Genomic DNA, 22,382 nt, shown 5'->3' on the forward strand with positions numbered 1-22,382 from the left:
CCTTTCAAAGGAAGTACTTATTTCTAGTTATCTGCTAGCAATTATCAAGTGCCTGCATTGTGACTCAAACATACAGGGGAAGAGGAGACGCCCTGGGAAATTTTAAATTTTTTATTAGGCTTAAATTAGCTTTTGAACAGCACATAGAATTAAAATGGACACCACTGCCAGACCTACCCATGTAAGAGTAAATGGCAGGAGTAGTTGACAAAATAATTTAACATAGATTTAGCTGATAAAATTCCCAACCTGATACATTATTATGTCAGCCTAGTACAGATTATTAAATTATTTTAAAAAGCAGGCTTCCAATTGTAGAATTTTCAATTTAATCACTAGCTGGGAAATTAAAACAAATGTGACTTTCACCACCATCCTCTGCTATGCTGAGACTTGACATATTAATATTAGATTTTTTAAATTTAATCTGGTTTCTGATAATCTTAAAGGCTCCTCCGCCAAGCCTAGTAATATGCTACCAGGCCCACTGCAGAGCTTCTTAGATGCTGGAAGCATTTTTGTTTCCTGGTCAAAAGCTTCACAGACCAAAGATAACTGCAATGATCCTAAGCCCCAAACAGTTCAGTCATATGAGATGCCAAACACCCTGGGATGCGGGGAAGAAGTGTTGGGGAGAGGGGAGTGAATTCAAAGGAAGTTGAAGGCACTCACCACTGTGTAAGAATAAGCCCTTGGTTGTGGGATGGGAGGGAGAGCTCCCTGACTGTGGTATTTCATCTTTACCTTGCAGAATGTAAAGATCTGGGTTGAGATTTTCAAAGCAGTGATTTAGTCACATACTTTCTGTTCAAATTAATGAAAGATGGGAGGCTACATCTCCTTCTTTTAAAAAAAATCTCAAACTTGAATCCTTCCAGGATTCAGAGTGGTAGCTGTGTTAGTCTGTATCAGCAAAAAGAATGAGGAGTACTTGTGGTACCTTAGAGACTAACAAAGTCTCTAAGGTGCCACAAGTACTCCTCCTTCCAAGATTGACTCTCCTATACTACTTTGAAAATCTTAGCCTTACTCGTTCCGTTCTGAAGAATGACGACAGCAGATGTGCTCTGTTCAGCATACTGCATGAGATGGAGGCTGAAATTTTTAGAGGGGCGTAAGGGAGTTAGGTGCCCACTAACTTTCAATGGAAGTTTTGCACCTAATTTCCTTAGGCCCCTTAGAAACTTTTCTAAGGCCATGTCTACGCTATCTGCCGGATCAGCAAGTAGTGATCAATCTATTGGGGATCGATTTATGGCGTCTAGTGTAGACATGATAAATCGATCCCCGATCGCTCTGCCGTCGACTCTTGAACTCCACCATGGTGAGAGGTGGAAGTGGAGTGAATGGGGGAGCGGTGGCCATCAATCCCACGCCGTGAGGACCCAAAGTAAGTGATTCCAAGTCGATCTAAGATACATCAACTTCAGCTATGCTATTCTCGTAGCTGAAGTTGAGTATCTTAGCTCAATCCCCCCTGCAGTATCGACCAGGACTAAATGACTTTGACCACCTGGGAGAATAGTTGGTATGTGTGGAGTCTCAAGAAAAGGACATTTAATCAAGGTCAGGTTTTGTGAGGTACTGGGCATCTTCAACGCCCATTGATGAAAACAGGGATTGAGGCTGCTCAACATCCCACAGAATCAGCCCCTAGAAAATCAAATCCTAAGGCATTAACAATGGCCCAGGAGATGATATATTCATCTATTAAAAATATGCTACTCAAGGTAGAAGCACTTGAAGCACACTATCCTCTTCTACCCAAAATTAAGAAACAGTTTATCTAACCATTAGCTTTTGCCAGTACAAAAGAATTTTTCAGACACTCTTGTTATCAGGGCAAAATAAACTTTTAAATATTTTTAAACTGTGAAAAAATACAAGTAAATTTTTATTTAAAAATATATATATTCCTTACTCCACATGTTTGTACAGATAGTTTTGTGTTAAAAGGACAAAAGAAAAAATAAAATAAACACATCACATTATTTATATAGTGTATTTGGTAGAAGCATCTTTCTGTAAAACTGAGTAAAAGGAAGTAAATTATTCAGCTTTCATCTGCTCTCTAACATCAGAAGGCAAAGTTTCAAACAAAGTGTCTTCTACAACCAAACCAGTCCGCTTCAAAGCCCTACACTCACCAAGTTCAGGCGGGAGAATTTCAAAATGATTGCCTTTAATATCCAAATAGGAGAGGAATACTAAATTACCAATTTTAGGTGAAAGGATTGACAAATTATTTTTCCCAATCTTAAGAGTCTTAAGTTTTTTGCAAAAGTATAATTCATCTGGCACACTCTCCACTTTGTTACAAGTGATGGAAAAATACTGTAAACTTTGCAGCACTCCTATTTCTGGTGGAATAAATCGTATATCATTGTAAGACAAGTCTAAGGATCTGATTTTGTTGCATAGGAATAGGTGGGATGGAAGAACCTCTATTTTGTTGTGACTAAAGGAAAGACGTTCTAGACTAGTGAGTTTCTTTATATGCTCTGGGATATATGTTATACTGTTGTACCACAGTTTTAGGATTGTAAGTTTTCTCAGATATTGAAAACTAACTATTTCTTCTATTGATTTGAGGTTGTTTTCCTTTAAATTCAATTCCTGGAGACTGAGAAGGCTAAAAACTGCATGAGGTATGCGCTCCAAATCACAGTGAAGCAGCTCCAACTCAGTCAAGTTAACCATTTTCTTCAGGTTATTGAGCATCACTAATTTGGTGCCATCATTATGAATACACATTTTTTGAAGATGACTTGAAACATCAACTGCTGATTGTGGGATTTTGGATACATTGCTTTTAATGTAGAGAATTTTAAGGCTTTTAAGTTCCCGAAAAGACTCAAGAGTAATGTTTTTGGAAATATCATGACTGAGAGAACCAACTAAGTAGAGCTCTTCTAAATTTCTGAGCCCATACATCCATTGTGGAAGCTCTCTGATGTCATCAAACTTGACACTCAAGATCTTCAGATTTTCCTTCAGAAAAGCCAAGGCAGCACTGTGGATCTTCACAGAACACTGGTACAAAGAGAGCTCTTGGAGATTATCCAACTGTGCAATGGTTGCTGGTATCATAACATTATTAATTATTTCAAGTTTTAGAGACTGCAGCTCTGTAATTTCAAAAACTGTGTCTGGAAGTCCAGAAAGCATGAAGAGCTGCAGTTCTAGCCGGTTATATGCATTTGTTTGTAGCCTCTGTCTCAATTTATCCGCAGTCCATTCATTGTTTAAGTTCAGCTGTTTCAGCTTGTTTTCACTGACTTCAGACAGGAACACTGCAAATCTCTTTGAATAAAGAGGGTCGTATTGATCTATCATGTGAAGCATAAAAGCAAAGTCATTCTTCACATCTGGGATATCATCAATTCCAGTCTCTTGCCGAACATATTCAAAGGAATATTCCTTTAGTGAACGATAGAACAACCAATATAAAGTGTAAAGGCATGTCAGTCCATAGATGCTTACAAAGCACAGGTAGCAGAAGGAAAGTTTAGAGAACAGATGTGCCATGGTATGATTACAGGAAAAATTCTTATATCCTGTCATGTCCTGTATGTCAACATTACAGTCTACTGTAAATTGAACTTCTGAAACTAGTGCACTATTATAAGCAATAATAATAAGAAATTTAATAACTTTAAGTACAGTCTGACGAACATACATAGCATGGAGCAGATCACTTTCTTCAACGTGAAGTCGGAATTTCTTCACCTTTTCAAACAGCGCTTTTGCCTGTTCTCCTTCTTTTTTATCCAATGCCCCTGCCGTCCCCTTATCTACAACAAACTTTTCTGGGATCGATTTTAAAGACTGAGTCTTGACCAAAGTGCCTTCTGTGCTAGGTTGGATAGTATTTGACCTTGTTATGTTGTTCTTCCTGTTGTCCTTCTCTTCTGAGTCTTCCCCAGACACTTCAGATAAGGCCCTTGTTGTCCAGGGAGAATCAAAACATTTCCCCAGTATGGAAATGAAGTGTTCAATTTTTGAGCTTGATCCAGGGAATTTGAACCAGAAGTTACTACATAGCATGAATATCAGAGTATGTATAAGGACAAGGTAAGGGAAGTACTTTGCATACCAATGCAGGGCACGTTCATAGCACATTTGGTTTATAAAGCTATACTGCTGAAGGTCTAAATCAGTCTTTAGTCCTTTCATTTCAACAGTGGCAGGAGTAGTGGATGGTTTGGGTGGAGGAAGTGGAGTTGTATTTGGGACTGCATTAGGAATGTGAGAGTGATTCTGTGAAGGCTGTATTCTTTTTGGAAGGCATATTATCTTGTCTTGCATGACCTGAAACACACAGAAAGATACACTTTCAAATTATGTAGAGATTATGCCTAATGTCATCACTGTTTGGATAATAGCATTAGCTAAATGTAATTTCTCCTTGATATACTCTATGCTGAGTACTAGCTCAGTGGTTAAGTCCATTATTATTTGTTATGTGCTAATCACACGCTTAATATATATCTAAAAACTAGACTGTCTGACCTATTTAGTCGTTTCCATACATAAAAAATCTTCCACATATAAACAAACCTATGAACATATAGCTCTGTCTTCAATTTCATGATCACTGCATGAATTTAGCACTAACCAATCAGATTTAAACCCATCACACATACACACAGGGGTTTATTCTGCCTGAGTGCCCATACTTCCATTGGCTTCAGCAGGAGCTGAGGAAGCATGCCACCTAGCAGGATTGGACCCCACCACTATTTTTTAACTATCTCCAGCATGGTAACTGCTGAAACTTAGGCTATGTCTACACTTACCAGTAGATTGGCACTGCTGCAATCAATGCAGTGGGTGTCGATTTAGGTCTGGTGAAGACATGTTAAATCAATGGGAGAGTGCTCTCCCACTGATTTGTGTACGCCACCTCCCAGAGAAGAGTAATGTAAGTCGGCAGGAAAGTATCTCCCATCGACACAGCGTTGTGTAGACATCGCGGTAAGTCGACTTAAGCTATGTCTACTTCAGTTATGTTATTCATCTAACTGAAATCGCGTAACTTGGGTTGACTTACCACGGTAGTGTAGACCAGGCTTTAGAAAGCTCCTTTAGAAACATTGAGGCAGATCCTCAACTTGTATAAACTGGTATAAAGCTCCAGTGAAGTCAACAGAGTTACCCCAATCAACATCAGTTGAGGATCTGGCCCATTATCTTGAAATTGGGTTTACACATTTGTAACAAACAGGAATGTAAATATTTGTCTGTTTCATTTGCATTGTTTTCGCACACCATTTCCCTTGTGGTTTATTCAGTCAAGCAGTTAAGTATGCAAGTGACTGAAACTATGCTTTGTTCATGTCAACAAACACTTGGCTGCTAGCCCAAAAAGTGCCCTTGTGAAGTGTGATTTTTGAACAAATATATCACATACTTACAGATCTTCTGTACACAGCAGAAGGTATTTAAAAAATATAATACAAACAAACTTATAAATAACATCCTGCACAATTTGAGACATTTAACATTGAAATTCTAGAGCAAATTCCCTGCTAGTGTCAATGAGCAGAGCTCCACTGAAGTCTGCCAGCTTATGACAGCAGAGAATTTGTCCCTTTAACTTCACTTCCTAGGGAGTGTGAGTGTCACATTAGAGGTATTACTGGATCCAGCAGTGTTAGCTGGATCAAAATCCTGCTAAGAAAATGTGAATCGGTAAGAAACGGCATAGGGGTTAAACAGGAAACGATGAGACTTATTTCATATCCGTGACAGGAACATAGGGCCATATTGTGGCATGCTCTATGGGTCTATGCAGAGGAGAAGCAGCCTCTGCTGAGTCATTATTCCTGCATAGGTGGGCAAGCAGTAGGTAGAGCAAAGGCTGTGGGAAGTATACTGCACCAGGTATAATCCGAGCATAGGGTATGTCCTAACTGGAATGGGGAAAACTGGGAGATAGATTTGATTTGATAGGTAGTTCCTGGGTCTGCACAACTGTGCACTGCCTCCTACGCAAAAATCACAATTTAGGCACCTCCCCTCTTTTTTTTTTTTAAATTAAAAGGGACATTGTTAATGTTTATGTGTCTACACTTTGATCTACTCTCAAACCTGGTGGAAAGATCCTTCAAATTTACAGATGTAAAAACAAAAAATATTCATGACCAAATATCTATATTGTTTTTAAACAACGGATATTTTTGTGGAGCCCACCAAACATAATGCATTCTGTTCTTCATCAGATTTTGGCTCTGTAGCAACATTTAACTAACCGAGCAGTTAACATCAATTGTTTATGTACCAAGCATCCACAAAATGTTTTGGCATGGAGAAGGCAGTTATTACTTATGGGTGGTTATGAATAAAATAAGCATATTCATTTCAGCTCTATTCAAAACACAGGGAGAAAAATAAAATGTATGTTTGCCAAATGAAAAAAAGACGAAAAATATATTTTAAGCCCCTAAGAAAGTTGTAAATAATAAAGAGGGAAAAACAAGAATTTAACTCTATAGTCAGGCTTGCTTTGCAAAATTGTTATGAAAATTGACGAGGTTAGGCACAAAATCTACTCACCCTCCTTTGCCATGACTGAGGATCATTAAAAAACAAATGGGCCAATTCCTCAGCTGGTGCAAACCAATATAGTTCCACTGACTTCTGATTTTCAGCAGGGGGTCTGGGCCATGATATTTTATTCATCTGTTCAAACAAATTACTCATCTGGGCCAGCAGATTTTGGCATTGCTGATAGTGACTACAGTGAAAACAAAACTTGACAATGTTCTTCTAAAGAAGGCTCTGTCTGGCGTTTTTTGAACACCCCTGACAACATGCTTTTAAGTTATACTTCATTTAATTTACCTGTAATGTACATCCAAAGACACCAATCATCAGCATGGCTACTGAGAGATAGTCTGTAAACACATCCCACCATGGCTTCAGTACTCTGAATGCCGGCTGCTGTTCAGAGAACTGACGAAATTCGGTGACAGGAATCATGTTTCTGAAAGACAGTCAAGAAAGGCTGGTGTTTAGTCATTTCATGCTATCTTTCTCCATTCCATATGACTCATGGAAAAAGATATTTGACTCACTGGGTGAAAAAAAGAAGAAGCTATTTTGACCTTCTACAATCATTAGGCATTCCATGCTTCACATCCTTCCCTCCAAGTGCCTTGGACCTAAAAATGGGCATAATAGTCACCTCACAAGGGTGCTTCTGGATTATTCATTCATGGCTATAAGGTGTTTGGAGATCCTTGGATAGAAGGCACTCTACGCATTACTTACATTAACATATTGTCTTCTTAAATCCTTCAGACTTCATACACTGTCAATGAAACTACTACAATTGAAGCTTTACTTCACAAAACCATATTAAAAGTCAGAGTTATTTATGAGGCAGTGTCGGTATCAATAGACCTGCACTGATGCCCAGTTTGTTGCAGTAATAGTAATGCTATACGGCTCTCTTTATGAAATTACACCCAGCCAAGAGAGTCCCTTCTGATATCGGTGTGCTTATATCACAAAAACTCAGCAGAGAAACCATGGGGAAAGCAGTACTTGTGGCACCTTGGAGACTAACAAATTTATTTGAGCATAAGCTTTCGTGAGCTACATCGGATGCATCCGATGAAGTGAGCTGTAACTCACGAAAGCTTATGCTCTAATAAATTTGTTAGTCTCTAAGGTGCCACAAGTACTCCTTTTCTTTTTGTGGCACTAGAAATCACAGCAGAGGCCTGTAAGAAATTCAAAGGAAGGTATCTGTATTCTACAATACTGCTGGATTGAGTGATTGAACGAAAAGTGGATACATATAACTACCACTTCTTTTACAACAGTAGCTTGCTTTTACACATTCCGCTTCTAGCCCTGTTACCATGAAGACTCCTTGGAATTCCATAAGCAGAGGATTCCAAAGCTTCAGAAAAACAGACTGCATGTTTATCTTTTTCAAAGAATTGCTAAAGAACTCCTCCAGACTGCACAAAGACTCTGACACAAAAGAAGTGTTACAGTCAAACAGTATTTTATTCATAGATTCATTTCCAATCAGATGTTACAAGGACTTTGCAAACGAAAAAGGTTCAGATCCAATCTATATTCTGCTGACTATTTTAAACAAGTCAAAACAGAGATAGTTTAAAACCAATGCCACATTTCAGGACACAGATCAACACATTAACTACTGGAGTTTCTCTTATGTTATTATTAAAAGGAATTGCAATATTAAAAGATGAATTTAAACACTGTGGGTTAGAATTTCAGCTGGTGTAAATTGGTACTGCTCCACTGACTTCCAATTCAGTTGCATCCACAGTTACTATTTACAGGCACAATACCCAGTAGTTTAGGCCTAAACTTTGACCTACATTAAATGTTGTTATAATCTGGTTGGAGGATCTCTGAATTCTAAATACTCTTGATTTTCTTAATTAAAATCATCACTCTCATTCCCTTTTCTCTCTTGCTTCCCCTACCCCACCTTGCTCTCCAGAAACTTAAAAAAGAAAGGGAGGCACGAGCTAGACTACCTGGTTTTCTGCTGCTGCAGAGAATTAAGAGAAGAAGCCCAAGTTAAACTTTATTCTGAGAACCAGCCAATGGTGGTATACAAACAAGGAGGGATAAACAACACAAAACAAGCTGTATTAGCTTGTAAACAATTCAAAATGAAATTCAGGGTTTGCCAGATAGAAAACGGGGGGGGGGGGGAGGGGGGAAGGGGAGAGAACCGGGGGGGGGGAGTTAGTAGGGAAATATATTTTTAATGTTTCTAGGGAGGTATTTCAAACAATGGAAAATAAAGGAAATTGAAAATTGATTCAGTGAATAGGGGGCAATGAGAGGAGATGTGAAAATACAGGAGTGCAGAAGAATTTTGAGGAACCCTGAAATTCCACAGCAAAAGAATAGTACATGGAAAAGAAGGGGCCAATGTGGTCTTCTGAAGGAATATGAAGATAATAAACAAACAAACAGGTATGTGCTGGAAATGGAGATGTGGGGAAGAAGCAAACAAGAGCACATTCTCAGCTGGTATAAATGGGCACAGCAACTTTGACTTCAGTGGAGCTTCAAGCATTTACATCAGCTGAGAACTTGGCCCACAGAGTCAGTTAATGCTTTCAGGAGCAGATAAGAGCAGCAAAAAGCAGACTGAGTTAATGCAACCTGAAGGAGTTGAGGAGAATAAATAGATGATGGTGGGGAAGAAGAGAATTGAAGACAAATTAGTCTCAATAAATGAGAGAAATTAAATCAAATGATGATTCTAAAATGGCTACGCCATTGCACTAATCTGCCTGTTTGCAACTGGCCTTCATCAAATGAAATAAAGAAAAGTGGTATAGACAGTTAGGAAGTAATGAAGGTTTTTGCCAACGTGGCTGAAGAGAAAAGTGAATATATTTTATAGATCAGGAGATGCAGATGACATGCATTTCAGAATAGGAAGGAAATTAAATAATTCAATTCCTGAACCACTGACAGCTCACAGGAATACCTGCAGGGTGCAGCTGGGGAGGGGTGATGCTAGCAGAGCAGGGTTTTCCATTCACTGACTATCCCCTTGTGGGGCAGATATCCTCAGGCCCAGGCTGGAAAGGTAGTTTAGTAGTTTATAAGAGCTTTACTATATTTTTTCTCCAGTGTGTTTTTGTCAAGTGTCTTGAAAAATACTTTAGAATTAAAAACCACACACACAAATGCATCTAAAATACTGTCCTGAATTAAAAAGATACAGCCAACGATAGTGCGAGTATAGCCTTTGGGTCTAACAACAGGCTACTGTGGTCATTTTTAAAGAGATGCCTGTTAGTAACATCATTCTGTGTAGCATAACTGGTAGTGGATACGTACTAACCTTTACCTGCACAAGGGGCTTGGTCACATGAAACTGCTGTGCGTGTTTAACTTACCTGTCTCTGCTTTCCAGATGCAATTTAAATAGGTACTATGATTGGAAAAGCAGATTCAATGAAATATAAAGAATGAATTGGACACTGTCCCTTTATTTTACCTATTGCAAGCTCTTTGGGATAGGGAGCATGTCTTTGTAGATGTCTGTATGGTCACTTAGCATATTTTCTTCATGGAACACCCAAAAATAATAAAAAGTTGACACCAAGATGGCTGCTTGTATAGAGTTGCTTTCCCCAGGTTCTTTAAGTGCCAAACAAATGTGTTGCCCACAGGTGACATGCAGGAGATGGAAGGATGGAGTTCCCCTTCCCTGTACCAGCAGGTGGATCAACCTCTCTGGGAGAATAAATGCAGTCTCCAGGATGTGGCAGAGGCTACCAACTGTTCTGCGCTCCCTAAATAGGAGACTTCAATCAGGGGGTTGGTATCATTTGTTGACCCACTGGTAGGCCCCATCTGTCCCAGCCACCTTTCACACTATCCCCATATCCTCGCTGAACAATGCCCCAAGACTGGGTCCCCATACACAGCTTCACTACAGCTTGTCCGCTACATAAAGTATAAAATGGCAGCTCCACTCTTTTTGTTTCTTACATGACCACCCACAGAGGAACAAGATTTGCCACTCCAAAAGTAATGGGTCTGCCAAACTGCAGAGTTTTTCACTACAGGTCAAGCCATTCTCTATTTTTATTCTTCATGTGGAACAAGATAATCAATTGTGTTACAACACAGGGAGGCAATCATTATTTATTGTGTGTGTTACAGGATCAGGGCCTCATTGTGCTGGATGCAAATATTTAAAAAGACAGTCTCCAGGAGCTCACTGATGCAACAGGAAGTGAAGAACACAATGGAGGAGGAGAAGATGAAGGTGACAGTAATAGGAAAACAGGGTTGCAGGTATAATTAACTAAATACACCTTGGAGGCTTGAAAGGTGTGGGATTTCTTAAAATAACCAGCTAGGAGATATAAAATTATTCATTCACTGGCAATACATTTCACGGTCACGACACTGCATCAGTATAGGATACAGAATCAATGCCATCACCACTTGAGGGCGTGTCACAAGGCTATGGACTTGATCCTGCTCCTCTGAAGTCAGTGGGAATTTTTTCCATTGACTTTAGAAGGGCATAAGGTCAGGCAGTCTCCAGCTGAGGGCAGAACAGCAGGGCTGGGAGTACAAGATTTGTGCATCAAGACTATTCTGTGATTTTGGGACAGTTGGTAACCATGGGGGACTTCACGCTATTTCAAACCAGGAGATCCACTCATGGCAAAAGTGCTGGACTAAGCACAAGTAGCGCTCTCTGCTGGCTTAAATATACTGTTTGTGTTAGTATGAATTATGAAGTGTCTTTTGGGAAAACTGCTGCAAGTAAGTCTCTGGGCTGGTTCCCATACACAAATTATGGAACATTCACATTCATTAAAAAAGCAGAAAGCAATGTATATTTAACATACAGGCTGCGGCAATTATGAGCAGCAATGAACCTGTGGCCTGGGAGCTGCAGGGCTGATGGAGTCTGTAAGCATTTATGTTCCTTGTATTGGATGAGTGCTGGTTACACCGAGTATTACTTCACATAAAACATTACACTGCACACTCCTGAAATTGGATCACTGTGTCACAGACCGTAAACATTTGTTACTCTGAGTAATATTTCAGTGCAACTTTCAAGGGATACTGTAATATCTTTGGCCTTGGGCGAGACACCAAGTTAAGGAAACAAGCTAAACTGCTTAATGACAGAAGGCCCAATTCTGCAGTTCTGAGCAGATAAATCTTCCAGTTACTTTTTGGTTTTTGTCTGCACAGAGACTACAGGATTCAGCTCTTTGTTTGGCCAGCTGGAGTAGATAAGACTAAATTATGGCCACAGTCCTGCAGCCAGATCTGCCTGGGTGTACCTGGGGTGCTGGGTTAGGAAAAAACACTGCACTCATGTGGAGCCCCATTGATTATAGTCAAGTTTTGACCTAGACTGAACAGTAGTAGAATAAGCAGAGAAGGCTCTACCATTTATTGAGGTTGTCCAACACTTCCCATTTCAAGACCTAGTTTCAGTTTTTTACAACTTTGCCGAACTGTTTGGCCTGAAATTTTGCACGCTGGGTATCTGCCTCAGTCTGAAATAGTTGGTGTTTTTTTTAAAAGAAAAATGTAGCCAGTATGGCTCCACTGTTTCTGAGAACAAGATTGGGGGAAAATACATTTTGCCCATATTAAAAAAATCTTGAGACTTTTGCTTTGAAGCAGGGACTTGAAACTTGGTAGGACCTGGTGTTTGTGTCAGGGATGAACCTTTTGCTGTCCATGCAAAAATCTGCCAAATTTGGCCAAGTTATAAGCCTTTGAAAAATTGCAGTTTAAACATGCTCAGTGGAGACTTCTTTGATTTAGTAGCTAGAAATAACTGAAGATTCCACCTTCACTGAGCATGCTTGAGCCTCTCACTGCTCCTAGTGCTGACCACACTGTGAATGCACCATGCCCACAGAGTGACTGAACATGCTCCATCCTCTCACAGCTCCTATGTGTGACTGGACAGTGCGCATGTGTCATTGCTGCAGAGTTACAGAGCATGCTCCAACCCCAAGCTATAGGGGCTCAGAAGGCTCATCTCTGAAATTGCTGCTCTCAGCTACTCCAGGCTGAGCACTGTAACTGACAGCGGGAAGCCTGTCTCTCCTGTGCCCTCAATGAATCCTGTCCCCTGCTGGCACCCAGTCAGCATTTTGGAGGACGCCATCTGATTTGAATGTAGAGGGGACAAAGGACAGACAAAGGGAGGGAAAGGAATAAATTGGGACAAGGAGTCTGGTGAGCCTGGGACTGGGGGAAAGAAACTGGGAGCTGGAAGCAGAAGATTGGAACTGGTTGGGCAAGGAAAAAATAGTACATGACCACATAATGGATGACTGTTTCATTATTCACATGCACAAAAGGGAAAGGATGCACAGGCAACCTTAATACTGGCATTTCCGAACATTTGAGTGCTTGACTTTATCATCTTAACAATGTTCTTTTAACTTTGTATGTGTAAAATATATAATAAGGTCTTGGCTGACGTCTTCGATTTTGGCAATCATTTTACTGTATGTTTGAATAGTGTCCACCACAGTGTGTATCTAATCCTGACTGGGGCCTCTGGTTGGTCCTCTTGTATCACATAAATAACATGCGTAAATAAATAAAACTCCTACTACTAACTTTTTCCTATCTTTTAGGCATTTGAAGGGAACAATACATCTAAGAATGAGTCATCCTCCCCTGTTAAACTTTGAACCCACAACTATTTTCTGTGGACTGATAGAAAAACTACAATGAATACAGATCATTTGTAAAGCTCTTGCACTTTTTGCCAGCTCTTCTTTTTTTGGTGAGCTACCCCTAGTTCTGTTGATCATAACTAAGAATTTCACAGTGAAAAACATCAATATTTGGGAACAAGAAATACAAAAGTGATACTTCTGCTCAATAATAAACTCAATTTTAAAGAACTGGAAAGTGTGTAAAAATACATTTTTAAAGATCCATTTATGTCCTCAAAGCAGTTATTTTTAAGTCTATGTATTTATTGTATTCTAGAAACATTTTAAAACAAAATATTTGAAATTCATTTTCTTGGCGGATGGGGCTGATCAACAGATGTGGCCTAATGAGTGAGACAATGGCATAAGAGTCAGGAGTACAAGCCCCAGCTCTGTCACTGGCTCAATGCATAATCTCAGGCAAGCTATTTTATCTCTCTATATCTCAGTTTCCCCATCTGCAAAATGTGCATAATGAGGCTTACTACCTTTGTAAAGTGTGACAGGAAGTGTGGATGAACAGTGCTATAGATTATTTTCTCTAGTTCTCTGGAAAGAATCCAGTCTGAGCTGGTAGTGACTGAAAATTGTTCTCTGATGGCTTTGTGAAATTAGGCTCATTCGATACCACAAAGAACAAAAATCTCCCACATCATAATTAGTACTAGTTGGCCTTCTGTGGAGGGACAACATTGAATTTCTCTTTAGAATGGATTATTCTCTCACCTCGAAACATGATGGTCCCTGCAGGTCATGGTTCAAACACAAAATAGAGCCTGCTCCTACCATCTGTACATGAGCAATGTTCCTCATTGACTTTAATGGGAGTTTTCTTTAGGTAAGGGCTGCAGGACGAGGCTTATACACTGTTCCCTGGGCTATGCCTGTCCAGTGCAGAAACAGGACTTTTGTCTCCAGGGCTATAATTCAGCACATTTCCACACACAGCATTTTAAAAAGATTCTCCATCACTTTCCAGTAAAACCCTGAATTCTGTTTACCCAGTTTCTAGGACCCCCAGGGCAAGGACTGGGGCCAAGTCTTTTATAAGCGACTAGTGATTGTGTGGCACTTGAGACACTTTAAAGGGAGGCAGATTTTCAGGAAGTGCTGAACACTTACCTGAAAATCCTAGCTCTACAGAAATCATTGAGAGTTTTCCTATCAACTTCAGTGGAGCCAGGATTTCATATCAGGTATCTCCAGCTAGGAACCCAGATTCACTGGTCACTTTTGAAAATCGTGGCCTGTGTCATTCTGCAGACACATGGCATTATGTGCAGATGTTGGAAAACAATAATAGACACAACACAAATACAGAGGAGGAAGTGCAAGAAATGTTTCTTGTTCTATTTTAAGTGTTTGTGACATCATCAACTGCTGCAGAAGAAACTCAGAGAACTAACTTCAAGACGCACCAGATAAGTCAAAGAGGAATGGATTTTATAAGCTGTGTTTTTAAATGTATGTGGCAGCAATTTCAGCCTACACACGACTGAATCTACTGCTGCGGAGTTACTAGCCCAAAAAATTATTCTTGCTGTTATTTTTAATACATAAAAGCCATAATACCTTTTCATGTGAGTAGCATAAACACATTTGCATGCTCAACTGCTCTCTCAACTTTGTTGGATTACGGAAACACAAAAGTAGGGCTGGATCATGTGCCTCAAAACCTCACTGAGGTCAATGAGAGCTGTGTGTGCACAAGTTATGCAGGACTGAGGAAAGACTACTTAAACATATTTAGAGAAATAGTAAAGTCCCCAATTTTTCTGTCCCAAAAGAGACTGCTTCAAAAAGGCATATACAGCATTTTGCAGCTTTGGGAATAACACTCTTATCTTAACAGGGTTAACACATCTTTCAAGTTTAGGACTCTGCTCACAGAGCAGCAAAATGCTCTTTACATGATAAAAACACTATTAGATCAAACTCAAACATCGAGTAAGAAGAAATTATTCAAAAAGTGATATTTTAAGACATCCTAAAATCTGACAGACTGATTCAGAAAAGCAAAAGTTTTGCCAGGTTCTTCAGAAATCCTTATTTAACATATTCAGATAGCATAGACACTTAGGAATAATCCTCAATTTTAGGGAATACAAACATTGTAAAAAAATAGTGCAATTAATTGATTAGAAATATGTAGGGGTAATAGCTGAATACAAATATTCATTATCCATAAATCTGAAGTTGCATAAACAAATTTCACTGATGTAATTAAAAATTAAAATTAACCATGACCAGGTCAGGAAACATAAAAAATATCTAAAGAGATCCATTCTGAGTCTCAAGCAGTTCTATCATCTGAAATGTTAAAGACCACACTGTAGTGGAGCCAAAGAAAATTAAAGAAGTGTCTGCTTTCATGATTTATGCCTTTTTCATATAAAGGATCTTTTCTTCTATACCTTGCATGTGGTACAAGGGGACTTTTTAAAGTTTGCAGTATTCTTATAAAATATTAATCCCAATACACCTGGATAAACATAGATATTTTCAGCCAGAAATGTATATCACACATTTTTCTCCTTAGTGTAAAAAGCTTCCCACTAGAGACCACATTCGTAGGACAGATAAATCATAGAAGCATAGCCCATTTTATAACTAATAGTATCATTTCTGACTGGGCAATAGGAAAGGCTCGTTTATATAACTTTCAAATTTTTAAAACTGATATAGTCTACTTGCATAAAAAAAAAATATGTAGGACTGCTGTTTTTTAGGCACTCTGTCCAGATAACCTCCTTATTTCAAAATCCTGTTCTGAATTAATAGAAAAAGAAATGTTAACAGCTACTGTATATTGATAACTACTAACATTAAGTGGATTCTTACAGGTCATAAAGCTCAAAGGTTTGAAGGATCTAGAAAAATAGATCTGAGTCTGAACTCTTTATAGGACTCTTTCAGCTCATTGGGCCTGGTCTACGCTTACAATTTAGGTCGACATAGCTACAGTGCTCAGGATGTGAAAAATCCACATAGCCCCCACTGTAGCTGGAGCTAGGTCAACAGAAGATGAATACTTTTATCAGTCTAGCTACCATAGCTCGGGGGCATGGTGCTACTACAGTGACGGAAAAGCTCCTTCCATTGCTGTGGGCTGCATTTACATTACGGAGTTATACTCACATAGCTATGCCACCATAGTTATGCCACTATAATCCCCATAGCATAGACTTGGCCTCAGTGTCCAGCCAGGCCCTTCTGAGGGCAGATTAGAGTTTTCTTAACCAAAAAGTCTTTTGGTATACCATCACACACAGAAAGGTAACTCCTAGTAGTCAAGCCAAATTTTTTTTAGTTGTCTGGAATTCTGATCATGATACAGCAGGTGTAGTAGTGTTCACAAAAGGATGTTTAAAATGGGTTTCCTCTGTTCTATTTTCAAGGTGTGCATGAAAGGTATTTAACAGCAGTTCTATGGCACAATGCAAGAGGAGGGTGCAGTTCATTAAAAAGTCATCAAGATTGATTGTACCAATTAGAGGACTTGCCTAACAACTGTCTCTTCAGCTGACAAACAGAAATTACATTTCTTACAGTTCAATATCTACTTTTTTGTTACTGCATTTCAACATTAAACCTGGGCACTCCAGTGTGACATACCTGGCATGATACATGGGGCAACACTTGACTCTTGGTTTGCTGCATTTAGCAGTTATGTTCAGCAGCATGCAAGTGGTCAGTCCAGATCAGATGCTAGATCTCCAAAGGGACTCTGGGTATGTCTACATGGAAAGGCTACAGTGGTGCATAGACACTTTACAGCGATAGAAGGGGTTCTTCCATTGCTGTAGTAAATCTACCTCCCCGAGAGGTGGTAACTAGGTTGAGGGGAGAATTCTTTTGTTGACTTAGTAATTTCTACGTTGGGGCTTAGTTCAGCTTAATTATATTGCACAGGGCATGAAATTTTTCACAGCTCTGAGTGATGTAGTTAAGCCGACCTAACTTTGTCGTGTAAACCAGCCCTTAAGCATTGCAATGCCTAACTTTTAGGTGACTTGCCACCAGTGGAATCCACAACGCCAGTGTAGGCATCCAGGCTCCCTACAGAATGCATGGGGAGAGACAGGCACTGAAGATTAGAATTCACAAAAGCCAACCCACTGAATAGGGGAGCCACCTCAGCTAACCAGAGGAAATGCCAAGGAGAGAGATGTGGCCTAAGGCTCATTCTCCAAAGGAGTGAGGTGCCTAAATCTGGATTTAGGTGCCTATCTGTGCCTGGGATTTTCAGCTGTGCACCCTCTCCTGGAATTAGCCATCTAAACTGTGGTTTGCAAGAAACAGGGGAGGTGGTGTTGGTGCTAGTGTCCTCCCTTATAAAACTTTTAGCCCAATGAGATGTGGGAGACCCAGGGTCAATTCCCCTCCTCTACCTGATGTGGTGAAGGGATCCGAACTTAAGTCTCCCCCATCAGAAGAGTACCCTAACCATTGGGCCCTGGGATATTCTGGGGGAGAGCACTCTCAGTGTCCCCTGTTGAAGTCGTTCTACCGTGCATAAATAATTAAATACGCACAGAGCCAAAGAGAGTGTGAGAATGACTCTACAACCCTGCGATTAGGGCACTCACCTGGGAGGTGAGGGACCCCAGTTCAGTCCCTCTGCTCCACTGCAAATGTAATTACCACCTACTCCTTCACAAGCCATTTTGTGTGAGGTTAAGCTTGCTCTGAGAATGCCTACCATATCAGTCCCCTCAGGCAAGATAGGCAGAGGAACACCTAGTTTGAGGATGTGGTTTGGCACTTTTATATAAGAATATAGTAAAGAGAAGCCAATTCAGAGTGTCTATTGGACAAGTTTAAGTTTAAAGAAGCTTCCTTTGGCAAAGAACAACAGTGGTAACAGTGCCTGGCCTGCCCTGGGAGTGAATTATCCCACTAAAGGAGCTATGTCTGAAGGTACAGAAGGTACAAACTGCACATTCAGAGCCCAAAAGGGTGAAGCAAGCCTCGAATCTTGTCATTCTTAGGGGGAGAAAAAGACCTGATAAATCCACAGCTTCAATGGTATTCAGAGGTCCCCATTCACTGTGCCCCGAGTTCCCAAATAGTATTATGTCACAAGATCTCAAGACAGAGAGGTTAAGGATGAACTGTAGAGAGAAGCTTTCAGTGCACCAAATGTGTGGAGTTAAATGCTGGTTGAAAATTTTCCATGGAATCTTTTTGGGGTGGAAAGTGGTTTCTCAGCTACACTGAGATTTTAATGAAAAAAATCTCTTTCCATTGAAAAGTTTGGGGGTTTCTTAGAAAACCTGAAAACCAAACATTTTTTCAGATTTCAGAAAGTGAAAAATGTTTGATTTTCAGGTTAAGAAACCCAAAAAAAGTTTTAAAAAATTTTGAATAAAAAAAAAAAAATCAGGTTCATCAACATTTTTAGCAAAAAGAAAGAAAGAAACCCTCTCCAGACCAGCTCTAGAATTAAATACACAGCTCCCACTATTGTGAATTGTTCTGACAAATTGCCTCTTTCATTTCCTTTCACATTCAGAGGTGTCTGATTGGGAAGCATACTTCTTCCAGTTAAGGAAGGCCAAGTTTTGCTGCCTCTGAAGTAAAGCAGTGTTGATCTAAGGTCACTGAATGACACTGCTCAAAGAAAGCCAAGGTTCTGCATCTCCAGTAGTCCTGACACCTTCTGGCCCATGTGATCACAAGACAGTATAATGCTGCCTATTGACCATCCAGCCACCTGAGTTTTGTTTAACTTTCTCATGCCTCCACCCAATACACACACACACACACACATTTACTACAGAAATATATCCACTAATATGGGCATACATTTTAAAAAGTGATGAGGGATTTTGGATGCCTCTATTTTTGGGATCCCAGCTTGATGCACACTAAAGAGACCTGATTTCCAGAAAGTGCTGAGCACCTAACTAAGTACCTTTGTGATGAAACTCAGAAAGATTCTTCTGATTGCCTCTATTGGGAACCAGGATGCACTGGTCACAAATAGCATATGTACAGAGTAATCAGATTTTTAGGGTTGGGAACCAAAAGTTTACATTTGAAACCAATTCACAGAACAACGTAAATAATATCATAAAATCTAAAATTGGGTGCATATGAGCTGTCCAGTGGCTATCTTTAAACACTCAGACATTGAAGGAGAACAAAGCAAAAACTTCAGCAAACTTTTTAACAGAATCAGAGACTGGAAAAGGAAATGATTCAGACACCACAGGTGCTCAGTACAAGGCCTTTATACATCAGTGGCAACAATTCAGTCGTGTTTACACATAAGCAAGTTACCATTAGTTTAAAAATCATAATAGGGCCCAATTCTGTGACATGCTCAGCACCCTTCACTCCTCTTTAAGATCCAACCCTGCACCACAGAAGTGAAAGGGAGTTTTCAGTAGATGCAGACCACTAAGTGGGAATCAGGAGTGCTGGACTTTTAACTACAAGGATCAAGCCCAAAAATGAAATGAAAATACATAGATTTTTAGCTGAGTTTTATTACATTTGAACAGCACACATTTTTTCCTTTGCTTTGTTTGCGATTTCCACCCCCAACTGTTCACATATATCTATTTTTTTAAAAGAGCTTCTCTCTTTCTTAGCATACTCCATAGTATCCTCAAAACCTACGTGATCTGTACAAGCAAAGGTTTACATATATTTCTAATGGTGCTATTCCAAATGTTATGTTCTCTGACACCTAGCGTAAATTTTGTAAGAGAATACAAAACAAATCTATAATCCAAGTACTTGTTTGTGAGATAAAAATCATCAATTTTGAAAAAAAAATCCTAATGGAATTATTATAAGGTATATTTGGCAGACTTTCATATGCTACTCATTTTGCTTGGTCAGCTCTGTCTGGTTAACTGGATAAATTACATTTAAATTTATAATTAACAAAAAAAATCCAGCACATTGTAGCATAGCAAAGCTATTTTAAACTGATCTTAAAATCAGGGTCATTTTAATTTTTGACAAAAATCGGAGCCATGTATTCTTGAGCCTTTAACTATATTTTCTCGAGTCATCTCTTTTCATTATGTTGGAACCTTACTACTAATTACCAAACCACACATATAACAAATCAGAGCTAGAAATACACATTTTGAAATTTCCAATATCAAATATTCTCCTCTTCCGAACTCAGACCTTCAGAAGTGCTAATCAAATTCATCACTTATAAACCCCTTTTCAGAGATTCCTGATTAAGCTTGGAGTACATAAAAAGGACTGGAAGAATCCTGGTTTACCAGAATAATCCTTGTTCATGTCTCTGTAAAGCGATATACCACAAGCACTGTCGAACTTAGTGTGGCTTGCATGTTCAAAGCTTTCCGTTATTTATCCCCCCCCCCCCCGTAACAAACAAAACAGGTTAACTCAACTAATCCATATGAATCGCGACTATTTTGTCTTTCAACTACCGAGACTACTTCTTTTGGTTTACGAAGAATTCAGGTGAAAGAACGGGAACAAGAAAACATGCCACTTACACTAGAAGCTGATGCGGTTTTCCTCTGCTGTATCGTCACTCCTCAGGGTTGCTTCTACCATGGTAACTCAAGCCCATTGTTTCTAAACAGAAAACCAAATGTCCAAAATTGCTACAGCTTTCAACGCTGGGGGTTCGCCTGTTGTCATCGACTTTGGCTTTAGGTTGACGGCAACCCTAAAACGGAGCGTGTCAGCAGAGGAAATTCTGAGATGCCAGATAAAGTTTGGCTTTCACAGTGCTACGGAAGACGTGGGGGGCGCGGGGGGGGGGAGATGGACGGTGCACTATGACATATCGAAACGGTCTCGGTTTAAACCAGCTCTTCAGCGATGGGTGAAGGTGGTGGGAGGGGAGAGAGTCCCCTAGTGACTCTGGCTGCGTCCACCGACTTCCCGGGCTCTTTAGCTGGGTCCCCCCCCCCCCTCCCGGGTTGCTGGAGGAGCCCAGCTCCGCGCGGCTGCCCAACAGAGCGGCCCCTCCCTGCCTCGGAAATGCGGCTGCCTGCCCCCGTTAGCAACAGGCAGGCTGGGAAGCTCGCCAGCCCCCCGGGAGGGAACGAGCGGGTCCAGGGCTCCTCTGCCCTCCGGGCGCCTCTGGATGGTTCCCAGCCCCACCGCGACGGCGCCAGCCCTGCGCGCTCCTCCAGCGCCCGGAGCCCGCGGCCGGCACCTTCCCCGGGGCAGTACCTGGAGGCCGGGGGCAGATGCTGCCGCACAGCGCCGGGCGGAGGATGCCGAGCTGCCGGGGTCCCGTCTAACGGAGCCGGCTCCCCGCGGGCAGCGGGCGGGGCTGAGCTCCCGCCCGGCCCGGGCAGCGAGCGGCGCCTACCTGCGGGGGGGGGGGGCGGCGGCGCTCTTGGCTCCCGGCGGCGGCAGTGCGGCGGGCTGGTGCTTCCCGGCTGGGCGCCGCCGAGGCCGCTGCCCCCGGCCCTCCTCCAGCCCCTCCTCCCGCTGCCCCGGCCGCCGACGCCAGGGGCCCGCTGCAGGAAGCGGGGCCAGTTCCCGCCTGGGCGGGGCCAGACCCCCGAGGCCGGGCCGCCGCCGCCGAGCCGGGGGCGGGGCCCGCCTGAGAGAGGGGCCGCGTGGCTGGGCCGGGGAGGGGCAGCTGCTGCCTGCCGCTGCCTCCGGTCGGGCTGGGGAGAGGTAACCCGCCTGGGGGGCCCAGCCCGGCCAGGGCTCGGGGTTGGACATACGCCTGGAGGTTTCATCACATGACATCATCTTTCATCAAAAATTAATCTTTAATTCCTGGAGACTCGGGGAGGGCTGGCAGCCCTAGGCCCAGCTTAGTCAGCGGGAGGATCGCCAGGAATCGCCCCCACAAGTCCTGCCAGTGGAGAGCCTTGGCCCCTAGCAGCAGGGAGCAGGGAAGAAAGCCAAGCCTTGGTCACCCATCACTGCCCCAGATGCACCTTCTAGCCCAGCCAACTCACTGAGCAATAGGAAAACAGGCAGGGGTCCGCTACCCCACTCCCTGCCCCCTGGCAGCTGCAGGGAGTGCGCACCTGATAGGCAGTATTTGCAGGGTCTGGCCCTGGGTTACCACCCTGCCTGGGCTCTCCAGCCAATCCGTCCTGCTTCTCTTCTCTAAAAAGAAAAGGAGGACTTGTGGCACCTTAGAGACTAACAAATTTATTAGAGCATAAGCTTTCG

The 22,382-nt window shown here is 41.5% G+C and overlaps 1 protein-coding gene across 4 annotated transcripts; it reads right to left on the reverse strand.

Annotated features, from left to right (window-relative positions):
- Positions 1 to 529: 529 nt before the first annotated feature.
- Positions 530 to 21,685, reverse strand: LRRC8C (leucine rich repeat containing 8 VRAC subunit C). 4 transcript variants are annotated; one of them, XM_038414836.2, is made up of 4 exons: positions 21,559 to 21,685; positions 20,729 to 20,810; positions 6,847 to 6,988; positions 530 to 4,311 (listed from the first exon to the last, which is right to left on the reverse strand). In XM_038414836.2, exons 3-4 carry the CDS (start codon positions 6,982 to 6,984, stop codon positions 2,050 to 2,052), a joined length of 2,400 nt encoding a protein of 799 aa, XP_038270764.1. In that variant the 5' UTR covers positions 6,985 to 6,988; positions 20,729 to 20,810; positions 21,559 to 21,685; the 3' UTR covers positions 530 to 2,049. The 4 variants fall into 4 exon arrangements, with proteins under 4 accessions (XP_038270764.1, XP_043346627.1, XP_038270763.1 ...); XM_043490692.1 differs by lacking the exon at positions 20,729 to 20,810 and adding an exon at positions 11,832 to 11,839 and having other exon boundaries at positions 21,559 to 21,660; XM_038414835.2 differs by lacking the exon at positions 21,559 to 21,685 and adding an exon at positions 21,417 to 21,544.
- Between the last annotated feature and the right edge of the window lie 697 nt (positions 21,686 to 22,382).

This window comes from Dermochelys coriacea, chromosome 8 (genome assembly GCF_009764565.3).
Source record: "Dermochelys coriacea isolate rDerCor1 chromosome 8, rDerCor1.pri.v4, whole genome shotgun sequence".
NCBI lineage: Eukaryota > Metazoa > Chordata > Testudines > Dermochelyidae > Dermochelys > Dermochelys coriacea.

Coding starts and splice junctions, on each gene's coding strand:
- LRRC8C (XM_038414836.2), bottom strand. CDS start 6,984: ATGATTCCTGTCACCGAATTTCGTCAGTTCTCTGAACAGCAGCCGGCA. Junction 4,312..6,846: donor TCTTTGGATGTACATTACAG/GTAAATTAAATG, acceptor TGTGTGTTTCAG/GTCATGCAAGACAAGATAAT.